We start from the raw sequence: 14,647 nt of genomic DNA on the forward strand, positions 1-14,647 counted from the left end.
TATATATATATATATATATATATATAAACATTTATATATGTTTATTGATTGGTAACCACAGCTCACTTTGAAATGTCAGTTATGTACATGTGTAGAAGTTCCTTCCCTCTTTTAGAAAATTCCCTACACTCTTTATTTCAGGCCGTAGCCCCTCTGTCCCCGGTCATCCTGGTGGGAACCCACACAGATGTGAGTGATGAGCTACAACTTCAGGCCTGCCTGACCAAGATCAGAGAGGAGCTGCTGAACCACCAGGGCTTCCCTGCCATCCGGGACTACCACATGGTCTCTGTCTGCGAAGACTCGGACGCCATGGCCAAGCTGCGCAAGGCTATCGCCAGGGAAGTCAGCAGCTTCAAGGTAAAAGGACACAAATAGCAGATCTTTCCTTTTTTTTTTTAGCTCTCCTCTGTCCATATATTGTGCATTATCATATTAATACTTATTATTACTGTTAATTATGAAAAGTTAAAGGTTATTGATCACAGCATGATTTAAAGGGAAATGTGTAATCTGGGTAGAATTAAGTGCAAAATGAGGGGGAGGATGTGCAGTGGATTCTCTTTGTTCTGTGAATGTGGTGACAAGTCAGGGGGGTCTTGTGTGAGGTTTATCAAATGTTTTATAGCTTATGCTTTATGCATGTTTATTGTGTGTTTATGTGTGCTATGTCGCCATTTTTTATTCTCTCCACTGCCAACAACGAGATGAATTTATCTTATCTATCTTATCTTATCTTATCACTGTATAATTTCCTTCCCCTGCACAGATCCAGGGCCAGCCTGTGATGGGCCAGTTGGTTCCAGACAGCTACGTGGAGCTGGAGCGCCGGGTTCTGCAGGAGAGAACCAGGGTCCCCCCAGAGTTCCCCGTTCTCAGGCACCAGGAGCTGCTGCAGCTCATCCAGGAGAGTCAGCTGCAGCTGGAGGAAGCTGAGCTGTCCCACGCTGTCCACTTCCTGAGTGAAGCCGGTCAGTCGGGTTCTGGGCTGCTGCATTCAACATCAAACAGGCCTTTACATTACCTTGATATACCATTTAATTGAATATAGCGTCCTAATTCAATAATATTACCCAGCTCTCCTTCATCTTAGCATCAGGACTTGAAGACAGTACTCTGCAGTATAACCTGGATTCCTTTTGTGTCACAGCTGTTCAAAACAAAAACAAACAAACTTTATTCCTTAATCGGCACAGACACACAGTATGATGTAGTGGAATTCTATTACTGCATTTTAACCTGTCCTAAGTATTAGGAGCAGTGGACAGCTTTTTACATACAGCATCTAGGGAGCAACTTTGGGTTCAGTGTCTTAACATCCCTGTTATTGTATGAATTTAAATATAACTGTGCCTTCCCTTTAACACGTGCAGTCAATTTTTCATATGCTGGTAGGAGTAGGAATTGTAATCCATACGGAGATAGAGCTGTTCTACAACACACAATATTGTCTCAGGGACCAACAATATATGTGACCAAGCAAGTTTTTTTTCTTCTCCTCCGGACATTGAAGGGCTTTTACTGCACTTTGATGATCCTGCACTTCAGCTTCAAGAGCTCTACTTCATCGACCCACAGTGGCTGTGCAACATCATCTCCCAGGTAGCTTCGTCCGAAACACCCAGACACAATCACATGCGCTTCAGGCTTTTGTATGTTGCAACACACTTAATTTGTTTTAGTTTGAAACAAACTATAGAAATCAAGATGTGTTCCCTATTTTAGACAAAACTGTAAGATGCTGTGTCATCATTTTAATAATGTGTTTACATAAAACAGCATCTTACAGTTTTATCTAAACTACAAAACAAATCTATTCTCAATTTTACGTTGGTAGACAATTGTTCTAGCCTTATTGTTTTTACATCTAAAAGAGACTGTTGTGATTCAATTGCATATCCTATATACCATGGTTCCCAATTTTTTCCCATCAAGAACCCCTAAACTGACACAAATTAGACCATAGACCCCCATTTGAAAGATTTTGTCCATGTTTATTACGGAAAGTGTGAAACCATGGTCAAAATAGTCATACATTCTATCATGACTGTGTTACTTGTGGATGGAATTATAGTGAAAATAAATTATTTCCCCTTTTGCTGGGAACCCCCTTAAGGACCCCTAAGGGTCCCCAGACCCCACTTTGGGAACCATTGCTCTATACTGTACATACTTAGATAAAGTATGTTATTTTCAAGCAGACATCTGCTGTTCCCTTCTAAACAGCAAATATGTAAGTTACAAAAAGAAGTATGCCTCTAAAGAAAGGTTCCAGGCAGAAATGCCCCACATTATTTCTGCTCTATTAAATAGCTAATCTAGATTTAGAAAGCAAGTCAGCGGCCACATAACAGGCCTCTTTTAACACTCATATCTGCAGGTACGTGACTGCTAAAGAATGCGTCAGATCTGTCCAGTGCACAAAATCAGGTGTTGTCTTTTCTCTGTGTAGAAGCTGACATTAAAGAGCGGTGGCTTCTGGGAGCATCCTAAAGGAGTTGTTCAGCGCTCAGTGGTGGAAAAGTTTCTGTTTGAGACCAAATGTTTTCCCAAGAGCCACATGACGCAGTTCTTCAAATTGCTGGAGAAGTTTCAGATCGCTCTACCCTTTGGCGAGGACCAGCTACTGATACCCAGCAGGTATGTTTTTTTATTTTTTTTTATTTGCAGCTACAGATGTCTGTGTGTGTTTTTTTTTTGGGGTTGTAGTGTTGTAGAGGGACCAAATAAATTGGCATATCCCAATATTTCACCGTGTCTATCCACTCATTTCTTCTCTTCCAGTTTGTCCAAACACAGACCGGTGATAGAGCTGCCTCACTGTGAGAACTCAGAGGTGATTGTGCGTCTGTACGAGATGCCGTACTTCCCCATGGATTACTGGTCTCGCCAGATCAGCAGACTACTGGAGGTCTCTTCTTATCTGCTTTGTGGAGGAGGTAAATTGAACGTACAGCGGAAACAGCCACTCTTTCATTAGGGATGCTACTCTGCAGATACAAATTTTAAAGAAATTCCCTCGCTGCGTTTAATCCAGGAAAAGCGGTGCGACCGAACCGGATCTACTGGAGGAGAGGCGTGTACCTGAGCTGGTCCCCAGAGGCCTACTGTCTGGTGGAGGAGAACCCCTCCAGCTTCGTCAGGATAACTGTGCCCTCTTCACGCAAAGGTGTGGATAAAAAACAAAGAAAAGATTTTAAAAATGTTGTCCTGCTGGACACACAGCCTCCAAAATGAATAAAGCATTTTTCTTACGTTTATGTAGTTACAGTATATGTATGTGTTATTTGTTTCTGTATTTATTGTTTTCATATCAATGATTAAATCTGTTTATATGTGTACCCCCCAGGCCGGGTGCTGCTGGGTCAGGTGGTGGATCACATCGACTCCCTGCTGGAGGAATGGTTTCCTGGCCTGCTGAACACTGATGTGCACGGCAGTGGTGAGGCTCTTCTGAAAAAGTGGGCTCTCTACAGCTTTGAGGACGGGCAGGAGTGGAGCAAGATTCTGCTCGAGGACCTCTTCACATATTTTGACAATGGTACATAAAAAAACAAACAAACAAACACGTTTTGTCAGTATGAATTGAAGACGGTTTCTTATTTAATCCATAAGACTTTGGTGCAAAACACATTCAATTTACAAAGTCAATTTACTTTAATTTATAGTATAAAATAATAACAAAACTAATCTCAAGACACTTTACAAACAGAGTAGGTCTAGACCACACTCTATAATTTACAAAGACACAACAATTACAACAATTCCCCCAAGAGCGAGCATTTAGTGCAACAGTGGAAAGAAAAAACGTCCTTTTAGGCAGAAACCTCAGACAGACCCAGACTCTAGGTGGACGGCCATCTGCCAGTTAGGACACAAAGACACTGATACAGATATAGAGAAATGTGATTCATAATAAATATAGCAGTTGGTATGTGGTAATTATAGTAACAATAAAGATAATGGAACTATGACCAGAAATAATAGTTTAATAGCAGTTCAGAGCGTAGCAAGGCATTGCAGGGCGTAAAAATACAAACGTTTTTTAATCATTCCACATGCGTAGTTCCAATTATCTAAAACCTATTATGTCTATTACATTATGATCATAGATTTTCTGTTGGTGAACCCGAAGGATCCCCGCTACACACTCCCCATCTCTCAGATCGCCCCTGACTTGGTACTGAGTGACCAGCCTGCAGGGACAATACTGGACAGTGAAGAGCTGGATGTAGACATGTCTAAAGAGAACCAACTGGGTTTGTTTATCATTTCCACGTAATATCCGTCATTAAAAAGTAAATATATGTTCAAATACAACTGATATATAACACATAAATATCTTTTGTTTACAGGGGACGGTGGCTATGGGACTGTCTATCGAGGTGTCTACAAAAATGAAGAAGTAGCCGTGAAAATATTCAACAAGCATGCATCTGAGCTTTACATCTACAGACTCCTCAGACAGGTACCACTGACGATTTAAAATAAGAATCCCCATGATGCATGTGTCCTGGACAATACATTGACAAAGTGCCTTGCTCAAGACAACCTCAGCGGTCACTGAAATTAATCAATTTTATATTTGGAAAGGGTGCTTTAAACTTTTACGCTCCTGTCCAATGTAACTTACTTCAGGATACATTCAAATTAGAACTCGTTTCCATAGGGACGTTCAAGATGATGCTTGAACACATGTTACTTACAGTACCAGTCAAAAGTTCAGACACGCTCAAACTTTTGATTGGTATTGTAGGGACTGCTCTTGTTTTTACATACATACATACATACACTTGGCGTGCGTGTGTTGCTGTGAGTCCATCTGCAGATGATTGAATACCACAACAGAAAGTATGGCCTAAAATTGTTTATTTGAACAAGAATTGCCATCACATTTATCAATCCATCTAATCCCTATTTTCTATGCATCATTGGGAAATCTAATTATTTACATGTAGTTTACTGCCACCATCTTCAACTTACTTCACTTCTTCTTGTTGTCTGTTTTGCCCCAGGAGTTGGCGGTGTTGGGTCGCCTCCGTCACCCCAGCCTGGTGGGTCTGCTGGCAGCCGGCTCAGTTCCTCAGGTCCTGGTGATGGAGCTGGCACTGCGCGGCTCACTGGACTCCCTCTTTGAACATGAGAACGGCAGCCTGAACCTAAAGCTCCAGCACAGAATCGCCTTGCATGTTGCCGACGGACTCAGGTACAGAGTTGGACATTACATCCCATGCCTTGTTCAGCCTGTCAACTTTAAATTTTTCTTCTTAGAATAAATAAAGTTATGAAAAGTGCACTTGAAGTCTTTTGCAGTCAACATTACGTAACATGATACAATACAGTGTAAAGGAAGTTGAAGTGCAGAGTTACTGTCATTTCATGTTATACACTATACCCTACTGGTCAAAAGTTTTGGGTCACTGAGAAATTTCCATTGCACTCCATTATAGACAGAATACCAGCTCAGATCAGTTGCAATGTTTTTTTTAACCAGGGCATCAGTTTTCAGATTACATTATGTGCTTTCGTAATTGCAAAAGGGTTATCCAATATTTTCTTTTAGTTTAGTTTTTTAAAATGATGTGAGATTAGGGAACAGCGTGTACCTTTGGAAAATTGGATGAATGGTTGCTGATAATAGGCAGTGTAGATATTGCATTAAAGGTCAGCCACCCACACAGATTAGATGGTATTCTGTCTATAAGGAAGTGGTTTGGAAATTTGTAATTGACCCAAAACTTTTGACCGGTAGTGTATGTGACAGTTTGGAAAGGAACTCTGGTCATTGTTTAATCTGTGTGATCAGGTACCTTCACGCTGCCATGATCATATATCGAGATCTCAAGCCCCACAACGTTCTCCTGTTCAACCTGAAGACCGATTCCGAGATCATCGCCAAGATTACCGACTATGGCATCGCTCAGTACTGCTGCAGCATGGGCGTAAGGAGCTCAGAGGGCACGCCAGGTAAGATGCCTCCTCAAAAAGCCACCATAGTGGCTCAGTGGTTAGCACTGCTGCCTCACAGCAAGTAGTCACTGCAGAGTTTGTTCCCCGTCCGGGCAGGGCCTTTCTATGTGGAGTTTGCATGTTCTCCCCATGTCCTCCCCCCATAAAGACATACTGGCTAGGTAACTGGAACTACAGTTGACTATTAGCTGACTGGCTAACTTTGGCGCATTTACAGAACTGTTAATTAATGTGCATTGGTTCAATAAAAAGAAATATAAAATTAAGCCTCTCACCTGAATTTGAACCCTGAGAAACTGCAGTTAAACTGTAAGTTTATTCTTCCAAATCCGATTGAATTTTTTGTGTAAGACATGTTACATAGCTTTTAAAATGGATTGCTGTATATCCGGCAGGTTTCCGAGCACCAGAGGTTGCCCGAGGCAGCGTGATCTATAACCAGCAGGCTGATGTGTTCTCATTCGGCCTGCTGCTCTACGACCTCCTGACCTGTGGTGAGCGCATCTCTGACGGCATGAAGTTCCCCAGTGAGTTTGATGAGGTTGCAGTGCAGGGGAAACTGCCAGGTAATAATGAAAAAGTTGTGTTGTACAGTGTTTGACATGTTGCTGCAAGTCTGAACTGATGTTAGTCACTATCCCACCAATATTTTTGTTTGAGATAGATTTTTTTTTATGGGAGAGATGAGATACAATTTAAATTTTCTCACATTTCAATGAAATGTTATTTCTTAAATGCGATCATGCAACTAAATATATCTGCATCACACCTTTTCATTCAAATACCTGACAATTTATTTGACAGTCAGGACAGGTTCTCGTCTTATGTTTTAAATGTTGTTGTCAGGATAAGCCTTGTCTTTTGGATCAAAGATAGTTCATTTGACCACGATTTTATGACAACCAGTTTATGTTAAACAGCTTGCTAGATATCTCAGCTTGATAGAATCTCATTTAATAAAACACAAAATGCTATAAAAAAATTATATATATATATATCTCTGACTGTATTAACAATTTGTGATAGTATGTGAGAAAAATAGTCATGTTCAAAGTTATCAATGCCATATGTCTCTATATCTTCTTATTTTTCATACATTTCTGCACTGATTTGAAAAGTAAAGTCAGAACAGCTGCTGACATGTTCACTGCCTTCTACACAGATCCAGTGAAACACTACGGTTGCTCACCGTGGCCGGGCTTCCAGACGCTGATGAAGGACTGTTTGAGGGAAAGCCCTCAGGGTCGACCCACTTCTGCTCAGGTTAGGACCCGAACACCGTATAGCCGCGTTTAAGCGATGCAGCACCACACACAGTGGCTTTAGGTATAGATTTCAGAGACCATTTAACACATCACTACACATTTGTGATGTGTGCAGGTGTTTGATAGGCTGAATTCAGGGGAGATGTTGTGCCTGATGAGGGAGCTGGTGGTTCCCCGGGTGTTCAACGCTGAGTGCTTCACAGTGAGCTCCGGCAGCAGGGACGGCCCCTCCAACCGGCACAGAGCCTGGCTGGGGGGAGGCAGCAGCACGCAGAGGCTTGGCTCCATCACGGCCGTAGACCTGGACACCAGTACAGTCACTACACAGGTACCAACAGCGCCGTTAACCTTTTCTTGATCTCACATGTTTGGTTTGGTTTCATTTTGAGGAAAAAAGGGGCTTTTTAAAGCCTCTTAACATCTATGCAGGTGATTTCAGGTATTATGGTTGATGTAGTCTTGCTTTGCATGACCTTCCTCCACAGCGCTGCGGAGAAGGGCATGGCTAGTCCACATCCTAAAATGTGCTCTGCTTTATTGGCATTTTTGTAACCAATCACAATCGTCATGGGCAACCAGTGCCACTGCAAAATAGCCTTGAGAAGGAGTAAATCAACTGGAGTTTAAAGTTCCAACACAAAAAAAGCAGAATTAACTGGAAATCGGGCTTAAAAGAGTGAATTACAGCAGAAAATCCGCGGAAAAAGAGCAATCCCAGAAGTAGAATGTCATGGATATACCGTGCGTTCAGGGGCAGTGTAAAAACATTTTTCCCAGTAAAAACTCGGGCTAGATTTTGTTAACAGAGTTTCCCAGTTGGTGACGTGTTGTTGACAGCTGACGATTGATGTAGGCGACTTTGGTTCACTTCAAACTGTTTATTGTGGACAAACGCCTCTGCCAAGAAACACACACATACTGTACATAACATGTTTCAAATTATTCACAATATAATTACTATAAATATAAAAATAGTATAAAGAAACACCTTATCCCTGTCCTTTCCCGTTCGTTGTCTTGCAGATTACACAAGCACACACCTTGCATAAGAAAACAGCAGCAAATCTTTGTTATTGAGGCCTCTATGTTTTCACACACCTGATGCTCCAGGCTACGCCCAACAGTTGGTGTCAGTCATATTCCCAGGTGGCATGAATGCATCATCAGAAAGATGTCAAGTCAATCAGTCTACACACACACACAAACACAAACATTCCTGGGAAGGGTTCCAATCAGCCAGGTTAATCAAAAATAGCTGTGCGGGTGTGGTTAGACTGGGAGATTGACATCTTCCTGTTAGTGTTGTTCAACCTGTTAGGGTGGGGACATATGACACCTTTGTCATCCTTATTGGTAGAAAGAATTTGTGAACTAATAAGTTCCCATCAAAGCTCCTGCCCATCTTCATACTGAAAAGAGTCTAATTAGCCAGAATAATGGAAAACACCTGTGTGGGTGTTTAGAGGATTTTACAAAAACTAAAGCAACTCTTATATCGGACGCTGTACTTCACAGTAAAAATCATGTCCTAATATTAGCATCAGTCCAGTGCAGTTTCATTCTGTTATGCTTGGCATTATGGCCCTCTAAGTATGAGGACGTATCGGGTGAGATCTGGTTGGATTACCTTCTCATTCCTCTTCTAATCACATCTTTCACTTTCACTGGAGGAGGATCAAGATGCAAAGTTGTGCATGTCTCTGTGTGACATTGACTGTGAATCAAATTACTTGCACCACATAAACCAGTTTCGTACATAAACTGCCACAAAAATGCACGTTTCATCTCTCCTCTGTGACAGTAAACTGAATATCTTTGAGTTGTGGACAAAATAAAATATTTGAGGACGTCATCTTGGGCTTTGCTAAACCCTGATTGACATTTTTTACCATTTTATAGACAAAACAACTAATCGATTTATCGAGAACATAATCAACAATGAAACAATAATTGTTAGTTGCAGCCCTAGTAAATTAATAACATTTATTCTGTGAGCATAGAGCATAGTGACCAGGTATAAGGTGCCATCTATGAATGTTTAGTCCAGCTATTTTAATTTACGTTTGTGTCATCCAACCTACTAGGGATAGGGAGGCCCTATCATTAGGATCACCTTTCTACCACAGACACAAAATTACATGAGTGCACAATCACTTCATCAAGTCAGACAAAAGGGGTTTTCTTTTTTGTTCTTACTAACTGTTGAACCCATTGAGTGTCTGTTTTTACTGTGACTAATTACCTTTTTCCATAAATCCAGCACGCCTCGTTACTTCATGTTTTTAAAGTTGGCTCTCTCACTCTTGCAGGAGATCGACAACAGTCCCGTTTTGTGTCTTGTGACCGTCCAAATCCCAACCGAGTCCTGTGATTGGCTGGTGGCAGGCACCCAATCCGGCTCTTTAGTGCTCATCAGCACTCAGGACACGTCGATTTGGCACCACCTGCAGAGTGTCACAGACGCCGTCACCTCACTGTACTTCCATGTACACCCTCACCGCACGTGAGAAGATTCAATGTTTCTCGGGTTTTGGCCAGTCTACGAGACAGAGGGTCAGAAAAAGTTGGGGATCATCCTTTGAGGATTATGAATAGCTCAGGAATCGGACATTGGCAAAATGTATACAAATATATAATGCCGATTGTGGACTGAATTTGGTCTTGAACATCAAAGACTTTTGAAACAGTACCGAATAAGTGTGGCTACAAATTGTGGCATCCTAGCTTATGGCTTGTACGATAAAACTAATAATCTGTAGCATGTTCAAGTTCAAGCACTTTATTGTCATTGTGTAGCACAACGAGATATGTTTCATATCGATACATTCTAGTTTTGATAATTTGATTTCATTGCTAAAGGGCTGTTAGCAGAAGGAGAATGTGTAGAAACCATGATAATTAATTTCGAGTTTACATTTTGTGTCAATCAGCAAATGAAATATTACAGTATGTGCATTATGATACAAAATAATTATGCTGAATCTACAACTTTTTTTCATAATAGTGCCTTTTGATGTTTTTCATTTCTTTTCAGCCAAAGGAAGAATTACTTGCTGGTTGGGACAGCGGATGGAGTTCTCACTGTTTTTGAGGACTCTGTACTCAAGGTGAATATTAGATATTAAATAAACAATCAGTGTGTTTGTTCTCAAAATTCAGTCAAATTTCTTTTAGCGTCAATAGAAGACGTTATCTCAGAACACTTTACAGGTAGAGTAGGTCTAGACCCCACTTTATGTTTTACAGAGACCCAACAATTCCCCCGAGAGCATGCATTTGCCCACCTTGTCCTCCCATGCTGTAAATGTCTGGAACTTTATCTAGCAGCAGCTCGGAACTTCATTTTCTTCTTGTTCTGCTCCCTCCAGCAAGAAAACGGGCAGCCGGTTAAAACCCTCACTGTGGGAAACGTCAACACGCCTGTCATGTGTCTGGGCCAGTCGGTGCATTCGCTGGACAGCAGGTCGGTGTGGGCCGGCTGCGGGACCAAGATCCTCTCCTTCACCGCCGACTACGACGTCGGCAAGAGCATCGACACGAGACCCAGCCTCGTCTTCCAGTGAGTCCATGTCATGAAGGGGAATGAGGGGCAGGTTGTAGTTAAAACTTAAACATGTTTGAAAAGAGAGGTTTTTTTGGTTCAAATCAGCTCAAACTGCTGATGTTTACTGACGTTGAATGAAGACTGAGGAATGAGCATTTGTACTTTGTACTTATTTAAACAGTTTCCTGCGAAAAAACGATTACAAAGGCTATTTGCACGAAATGAAATTGAAACTTTTTGTAGAATTGGGAATATATATATATATTTGTGTGTGTGTGTGTGTGTGTGTGTGTGTGTCCTCAGGCAGGCGCGGTCATTGGGAGGTGAAGCGTGTGTGTCTCGAATGGTTGTGGATAAATATGTTTACCTGAGCAAAGCCGGGACACCAACCGTCGAGGTTTGGGATAAGAGAAGTGAGAGGATGGTGGACTGCATCGACTGTGCTCAGATCATCAGGTACACTCACACACACACAACAATATTTGTTGTATATTTATTTATAATATATTTTACCAAGGCTCAGTAAAGCTGCATTTTTTTCAGTTAACCTTGGAAACCTGGTATTCTTTTTTTAATATAGTCCATTGTCTGCTGGTATAGTCTTGACAGCCTAATGTGACATTTTGGAGATTCAGGGCCATGTTCAGCCCACACAAAACGTTGCAACACGTTTTATTAAACTGAAAGGGGGGTGCATTGAACACCCTGTTGTGTGCACAAACGCTCTGTCTTTTTAGTACCACGAGTTTACAGACACGTCACTGCTGATTGGGTAATACTTGTGACACAGCCAATAAACAAGAGACGCACCCACCGAATGAAAGAAAAAAATATGTCAAAGCCTATGCACACCATTTCACATTGTTCCGATGAAACATGACGTTCAACAAGGAAACCGTAACAAAACGTTGCACACCGTTCTGAGATTGAACATGCCCCTAGTGTTCGTGTGACTGCAGCTGTATCTCCTCTCCCTGGTCTCTGCAGACATGACTCGGGCTGCAGAGGCAGGCAGGGCAGCGAGGTGGGGCTGCCCGCTGACGCAGCTCCCTCCTGGGCCAGAGTCAAAGCCCTGCTGGTGCAGAGCTCAGCAACTCTCTGGATCGGCACTAGAGGGGGCCACCTGCTGCTGCTGGAGCTCTCCAAACACCAGCCGCTGCAGGTCATCGGCCCTGTCTGCAGTTCCATCCGCTGCATCGCCTCTGCCCTCATAGGTGGGTGCTTAACTGTCATGCATTTTATGTATTTAGTGTTATTTTTATGGTGCAACATGTACAAGTCATACAGGTGATATGTTGCCATGGTGTCTGTGTGAGGGCATATTCTAGTACTTAGAACCAAACCGGCTTACATTCGTAAGTCCTGCTAAATGATCTCATGGATTTTGAGGTACAACGTTGCATTCATTTGCGTGTTAATAGCAAAAATGTATTTTGTTCAGGGAATTGAAGTCCATACTGAATACTGTTAATTAATATATGTTAAGATAGAGGGATTGTGCCAACTAATACAATCCTTACCCTTATGATTGACCTAATTAGCATAAATGTTTAATGAGGTGAGATGTGATGGTGATAATCTCAGGTGCCTCTAGATAATTTCAGATTTAGGAAAAAAAAACATTTTGTGCGGTTGTTTTTATTTGCATTCTGTTCCACAGTTCTTTATCTTTTTGCTTTCTACTGGGTTTATAGAGTAGTATTTGAGCCTAGAGTAAATTAAAGACACACATAATGCCACAGCAGAAACACTTACTGAGAAGACTACAATACTACAGCCGGGTTATTCGTTTTGGCTTTTTTTATAGCGAGTCATAATCTGTTTGGGCTGAAATAAAATGCATGGAACATCCCAACATGCTGCTCACAGTTTGCCTGCGTGGTAAATTTCTTTCCCTCCTGTTCTTTGTCATAATTATGTTTTAAATACTACATCTAAACAAGCTGCTGTGTATGTCGGTAGTGACTACAGATCATTTTTTCATGAATAGAAACACTAAACTGGAAGAATGTGGTGCTGATTTTGGCCAGAAGACAAGACAGGAATGACTTTGGTGAGTCCGATGGTTCATTGTTTGTCCCACACTGTACGAAACCAGTTGTCTCGCTGTGTGAGTTTCTCTAAATCGTAAGCCTGCGTCTGGTCTTAGGCGAGGAGTCGGTGCTGATGGTGTGGAACGGCGCGCTGCCGATGGAGGGCAAAGACCTGAACAAACACTGCGAGAAAAGAGAGCAGATCGCAGCCAAAATGAGAGAGCAGCTCCAACATGCCTGAGCCCACACATCTGTATGTGTTTTATTCCCATTACGTCATGTCTGTTGTTGTTGTTGTTGTTGTTATTTCATGTTATTGCCATGTATTTCATCCAGAAATGTCTGTAATATAACCATGATAGGGCTGTACCGACAAGTTTGAAGCCTCATTCATAACGTTGACCTTCAAATTCTAAATAAGTATTTGAATGCTGCGCAGCTTTTTTTTCTTTCAGGTCTATTCATTCTGTTTAAAGACAGTATTTCTGCACATTTGCAGTTAGAGCTGGGCAATATGCCATATTACGAAATCACAATATCAATATAATATCACTATAATTGTGTTCTTTTGCTGGTTTTAAAGGCTACATTGCAGTAAAGTGATGACATTTTCTGATTTAACCAGACTGTTGTAACTGTTCTGTTTGCCTTTACCCACTTATTCATCACATCCACATTACTAATGATTATTTCTTAAAAATCTCATTGTGTAAATATTTTGTGATAGCACCAATAGTCAACACTACAATATTGTTGCGCTATTGATAGTGAGGTATTTGGTCAAAAATTTCGTGATTTTTGATTTTCTCCATATTGCCCAGACCTAGTTGCAGGTAACAATTAGGCTACACTAATATTATTAGTATCATACTATTAGAATTGGATTGCAGTGATCGCTGCGTAGGATTATTTCCAATGCATGTAGGCCAAAAGTTAAAGTACATTGTAAAAAAAAAAGAAGATTGGCAACAAATTTCACTTCTTTTATTGAACTTAATATTCAAAAACAGCACTTACACTGTTTGCTCTCCCGCTTGTCGCACACAAAGCAAGGCACGCACATGTATTAAGGAGGCGGTCTAGCAGCACCATAAATTACATTTATATAACCACAATAACAATTAAAAACTTTATTTCGGCTCTAACACTATTACAGTAAATTACTAAAGTAGTTACGAACAAAGAATATTATTGACTTATTTAATCCGATGAATCCCTGTATTCAAATTGAGGATTCTCTTCAAGGATTTTGTTTTGTTTTAGGGTGATGATGAGCTCAGAAAATATGTCAACAGACATTCAAAGCTTCTTTCAAAAACCTCAATATAAGCTTTGAACGTCAAAAACCCAGACATTCGGTACTAGCCCTATATCATGGTAATGATTTCATCCAAGGTGTTGAGTCCGAACCGGCGGTAGTAGCAGTAGTGGGGGCAGTAATACCAAAACCAATTAGATTTGTCTGTTTTCCACAGGATTGTTGGTGGAAAAGGGATCAACTCTCCAGTGGATCGCTGTGTCAGCAGGACCCATGGAAGGGGACGGTTTACCTCATTTTCTGAAGCCATATTTACTTCCCAGTGCACTGACCCGGGGGGTAAAAAAAAATTCCATTTTTCATTCCATCAAGCATCAAATTAATTTGATGCTTGATAGATTGAAGATTGGATTTTTTTTTTTTGAAATAATTTGCCATGTTTAAAAAAAAAAAAGGAAAACAATCTTTGTAATTTGTGAAGAGAGACACTTTTCTAAAAGGGACACAGATGGTCTAATTTGTGTTGTTCTCTGGGCGGAGAGCAGCAAAGATGTTTGTTTACCTATCTTATGATTTA

General features: G+C 41.1%; 1 protein-coding gene across 4 annotated transcripts in view; it reads left to right on the forward strand.

Moving 5' to 3' along the window:
* lrrk2 (leucine-rich repeat kinase 2) overlaps positions 1–14,647 on the forward strand; it is a 41,819-nt gene extending 27,172 nt beyond the window's left edge. For 3 of the 4 annotated variants that reach the window (XM_032524267.1, XM_032524269.1, XM_032524270.1), the window contains exons 31-52: positions 142–360; positions 770–971; positions 1,514–1,602; positions 2,453–2,640; positions 2,785–2,939; positions 3,038–3,169; positions 3,350–3,541; positions 4,113–4,259; positions 4,356–4,468; positions 5,016–5,206; positions 5,807–5,967; positions 6,366–6,536; positions 7,133–7,233; positions 7,351–7,563; positions 9,545–9,738; positions 10,270–10,342; positions 10,604–10,794; positions 11,083–11,235; positions 11,767–11,993; positions 12,770–12,832; positions 12,929–13,065; positions 14,288–14,647. In XM_032524267.1, the coding sequence (XP_032380158.1) occupies positions 142–360; positions 770–971; positions 1,514–1,602; positions 2,453–2,640; positions 2,785–2,939; positions 3,038–3,169; positions 3,350–3,541; positions 4,113–4,259; positions 4,356–4,468; positions 5,016–5,206; positions 5,807–5,967; positions 6,366–6,536; positions 7,133–7,233; positions 7,351–7,563; positions 9,545–9,738; positions 10,270–10,342; positions 10,604–10,794; positions 11,083–11,235; positions 11,767–11,993; positions 12,770–12,832; positions 12,929–13,053 (3,300 nt within the window). In that variant the 3' untranslated portion in view covers positions 13,054–13,065; positions 14,288–14,647. Of the gene's footprint in view, positions 1–141; positions 361–769; positions 972–1,513; positions 1,603–2,452; positions 2,641–2,784; positions 2,940–3,037; positions 3,170–3,349; positions 3,542–4,112; positions 4,260–4,355; positions 4,469–5,015; positions 5,207–5,806; positions 5,968–6,365; positions 6,537–7,132; positions 7,234–7,350; positions 7,564–9,544; positions 9,739–10,269; positions 10,343–10,603; positions 10,795–11,082; positions 11,236–11,766; positions 11,994–12,769; positions 12,833–12,928; positions 13,070–14,287 lie in introns of all 4 variants that reach the window. The other variant, XM_032524268.1, reaches the window with a different exon arrangement.

This window comes from Etheostoma spectabile, chromosome 8 (assembly GCF_008692095.1).
Source record: "Etheostoma spectabile isolate EspeVRDwgs_2016 chromosome 8, UIUC_Espe_1.0, whole genome shotgun sequence".
NCBI lineage: Eukaryota > Metazoa > Chordata > Actinopteri > Perciformes > Percidae > Etheostoma > Etheostoma spectabile.